Here is a 4,169-nt window from a genome sequence, read left to right on the forward strand (position 1 = left end):
GATGGGCACTATACCCGATGGAGTAGTAATTAACCTCGTCAAGCAACGTCAGCGGGTGAACACGATTAGAATTAGTGGAATCCTTAATCGTACCTACATCTGGCTTCCTAAACTCAGCATACCTAAATCTGGATGAGCCCTAACTGTATTTGTTTACAGAGCAAGAGGTATAGTAATTCTAAGGAAGTAACACATACTGTACTGGGTTGGATGAGCCTTAAATGAAATGGGTCAGTTATGAAAGTGTAGTTCAATAAATAAGTAAATGGGGGGCCAAGTCACTTCAGTTTACAAGTAGTAGTCCCAGGTGAGGGTAGAAAGGGTGTTTACAGCCGGATACAGCTTACTTACTTGATACTGCCTCCACTGCCTCTGCTTTAGTTGTTGCTTGGGTGGCTTGCCCCTGTTCTTGTTTCAACCCCTGGTAAAGTAGCTCTGAAAGTAGCTCTAGGAAGGAGATTAGGCTTCAAGTGTAGTTATGGTCGCTGAACTTGAATGCTTGTTTCAAGTCATGCTTGGTGCTAATGTTGCTAAGGTAGCTAAGGGGGCTAAGGTAGCTAATGTTGCTAATGTTGCTAAGGGGGCTAAGGTTTCTAAGGTAGCTAAGGGGGCTAAGGTAGTTAAGGTCTAGTAGCTAGTCTCCGATGTCTAGTAGCTAGTCTCCGATGTCTAGTAGTTACTAATGGGACTTGCTTGAGACTGTTACTATATACTTTGTTGAGCGGGTCTGAAAGGTAAGTTGAGTTTGGTGCTTACGCTCTAGTCAAGTTACTAGGCTCGGGTATGCTTAAGTGCTTGTGTTAAGCAAGTAGTCAATAGATAAGTTGTTGTTAATTAATCAAGAAAAAGCCATAGAAATTCTATCTGTTATTATTAAGAATTGAGTTTAGAAAGATAGAAGCAACAGGGTCGGGGTTCACACTTATAAGAGTTAGGGTCGGGTGCCCCAACAAAGGATTTATAGTAGTTGCTTGGCGAAACCCATTCAATGGCAATCCGGGAAGCGGACGAAGAGCTAAAGATAGCAAGCCCGTCCCCGGAGTAGATGTTTTGAAGATGCTTGGCTTCCATTGCTGATACTGGTTATCCTTGCATTGCATCACACCTACGTACTTTATCATCTGGCGGGACAGCTACTTAATGAAGGCTACGGTTCCCAAAAAGAAGCAAAGAAAGACTACATGTATAGACTAGAATCAAATAGAGAATCCTAGCAGCCAAAAGAGCTCAGCAAATTGATCCCCATCTTCACCTCAGGACCCGTCAGGTCCAGCTAGAGGAGTGGGCTAGGCAACATTCCCTTTTTGAGAGCGCAGCCTATTTCCGAAATTCTTTCCACTGTTGGTTACTATAACCAGTAATGACTGTTGGTTACTATATATTATATATTGAATAAGAAATCTAAATAACTCTTCGATATGTGATTTTCTTGTTATTTGAATCTATATATATTGTTGCTTAATTATCTTATTGACTGAACAAGTGAGTGTTACTTAATTATCTTATTGACTGAACAAGTGAGTAACCTTGGGACTGACTCAAAGATGGATAGCATTTATGCGAATGCGCCGCTCTTCTTTCCTGATCTCAGGTACTTTGTCGATCTTTAGATCATGCATTCTCGCGAATCAAAGAACTACTAAAGGAAGATCTAGGGGGTCCTGGCCCAGTGATTTATATATGCTTCTCCCGCCGAAGCGGAAATGGAAGGGCTCGATTGAAATCGAAGTGAAAGAAACCATGTAAGTCATAGTTGCTTCTTGCTACTCTCTATCCGTATATCTAGTCTCTCATGAATCAGAGCATTTCATTCTAGGTCATTGTCTCTCGCGTGGAGGAAGAGCGGTAGCCAGATTCCTTTCTATAGCTATCCAGCAATTCCAGATGGGCACCTTACATAGTTTGGCTTATTAACTTCCGGGCCTTACCAATAGGCACCTCAATATACTTACTCAATTAGTTCTTGTAAACTACTTCCCTTTACCTATCTTTCTTTCTTTCTTCTTTACAACTACTTCCCTTTACCTATCTTTCTTTCTTTCTTCTTTACAACTACTTCCCTTTACCTATCTTTCTTTCTTCTTTACAACTACTTCCCTTTACCTATAATTGAGTCAGAAGCGGGGTAGAGGAATTGGTCTACTCTAAAGGCTCATGACCTGAAGACGGAATTAGTATAGTCGCCTGCCTGTCCCCGCCTAATCACGTCAGATACTTGATATAGTCCTGCTCGTGACGGAGCTCCATCAAGTTTGCTTCATGCGGTCGGGTGCCTCACTTGATGGCGGGATGCTTACTTTCTAGACTAGGCTGGAGTAATAAGGAGGATAGCTTTGAGTTTCTAACTTCAACGTTAGTAGGGGAACCTCCTATTCTGTCTTGATGACCTGCCGAAGTGCCGTCGTAACCAGTGGTTGATCTCACCAATCAGCTACCTGGTGGTCTGGTTAATTACCCAAATTCAGAGATCGGCCTTCTGTTCTTTGATTAGTTAGAGTGTTATGACATCAGAGCGAGTGAGTCTGACAACAGGTAAGCTTTTTAGTGCGCGATCAACAGCTCTCTCTTAAGCTTACTTTCTCACAACTATAGTGCCCCTACAAATCTCTATAGGGACCACCTTAGTTTACTGAAGCTATGTAAGTGGATAGGGACCACCTTAGTTTACTGAAGCTATGTCAGTTTCATTGGCCTGTGGTTACTAGATGCTGGGAATAACTAAATAAATAATAGGCAATGAGCACTAAATGTCAATAACAGAATTTGCTCATTATTCGTTATTTCCGGGTCTTTTCGTTGCATTCACTTACAACAAGAAACAACCACCAGCGTTTGGTGCAGCACTTTCCTTTTTTTGCATTCTGATTCCTTTCCTTGGTCTTTCGTTCTGTCATATTCCTAATAACTTATCCAATTACAATGTCTTAACCGCTAATGCACCTTTCTTTTATCAAATCTCAGGGACATGGTCTAATCATGAGGGTAGTATTTTATCATGGTGTTGGATCCCAAGTTTTTATGGATTCCTTCTTAGTTACCGGGCCAAAAGCCATAATGTCTCAAAACTCAGAGGCAATAGATACACCTTTCTTTTCTCCTTTGTCTCGAACTTTTTGAATAACTCCATTCTATCTCTCCAACTCAAAAGTAGGGCAGCAGCGCCCCAGTTGTACACTCCCTTCGTTCAACGGGATTCTTCACTTAGTTCGCGAAGGAACCGGACGGAAGCCATAATCAACGTAGACCCAGGGCTTTTAAATGCGCCGTACTACCCGCAAATGAGCTTTGCAGTTCTGGACGCTGGGCGCTCCCTTGGTTTGCGAGAAGTCAGAAGGATCAATCTTTTGTTGCATCTGGCACGAGAAGCCAAAGATAGAGCTGAGTCCCTCGATGAACAGCGGATTTCCGGAGCTCTTGGCATTGCTTTGTTTTTCTCTCCTTTCCTATCAGCGAGTTCCGATCCTTTTGTTCGAAATGTCTTCGTTTGTACCGAACCGCTTGCAGAATCAAATCCTGTTTCACAAGATCCTATATCAGCTATACATCCTCCTTTTATATATGCCGGAGACGTCGCCAGTGCTATAGGCTTTAGCTTATGTAGATCCAAAATGCGGAATGGGATTGTTGCACTCCACTCGCCGCCAATGCTTAAGGATGCCGCCGAAAAGAATGGAACGCTGCTTCGCTCTGCAGGATGCGTCGGATCCCATATAATCAGCTCGCTCTTAACCCGGTCATTCCAACATTTTGTGGGCGGTGCACCTGCTCCATTGTTGCGTAGAAATAGAAGCCTGCTCATGCAGCTTCGGTTCGGCTTCTCTTCGCTCTGGACAGGAGCGCTAATGGACACGGGGAGGGAGCTGGCGAAGCGTGTCGTTCATAATGGAATAAATCAAGATACTACTACTAGTTTCACCGCCGGCGCAAACACAGTGGTCTCTGACCAGGACCAGGAACCAATTCACATTTGGATCTTGACATGTCGGTTGTTTTTAACCGTAGGCATCTCGCCAGGAAGTTGGTGGGCTCATCATGAATTAGGTCGGGGTGGCTGGTGGTTTCGGGATCCCGTAGAAAATGCGTCTTTTATGCCTCGGGTATTAGCCACAGCTTGTATTCATTCAGTAATTCTTCCGCGTCTTCATTCTTTTACCTCGCTTTTGAATATT

The 4,169-nt window shown here is 43.4% G+C and overlaps 1 protein-coding gene across 1 annotated transcript; it reads right to left on the reverse strand.

Moving 5' to 3' along the window:
- Positions 1-3,191: 3,191 nt before the first annotated feature.
- LOC135658842 (uncharacterized) lies at positions 3,192-3,949 on the reverse strand. The gene has a single exon (XM_065176238.1). It carries the CDS (start codon positions 3,797-3,799, stop codon positions 3,269-3,271), a length of 531 nt encoding a protein of 176 aa, XP_065032310.1. The 5' UTR covers positions 3,800-3,949; the 3' UTR covers positions 3,192-3,268.
- Between the last annotated feature and the right edge of the window lie 220 nt (positions 3,950-4,169).

The sequence above is a fragment of the Musa acuminata genome, unplaced genomic scaffold (assembly GCF_036884655.1).
Source record: "Musa acuminata AAA Group cultivar baxijiao unplaced genomic scaffold, Cavendish_Baxijiao_AAA HiC_scaffold_417, whole genome shotgun sequence".
NCBI classification, from domain to species: Eukaryota; Viridiplantae; Streptophyta; class Magnoliopsida; order Zingiberales; family Musaceae; genus Musa; species Musa acuminata.

What these genes read in the sequence shown, in the direction of transcription:
- LOC135658842 (XM_065176238.1), bottom strand. Translation starts at nt 3,799, where the DNA reads ATGAGCAGGCTTCTATTTCTACGCAACAATGGAGCAGGTGCACCGCCC.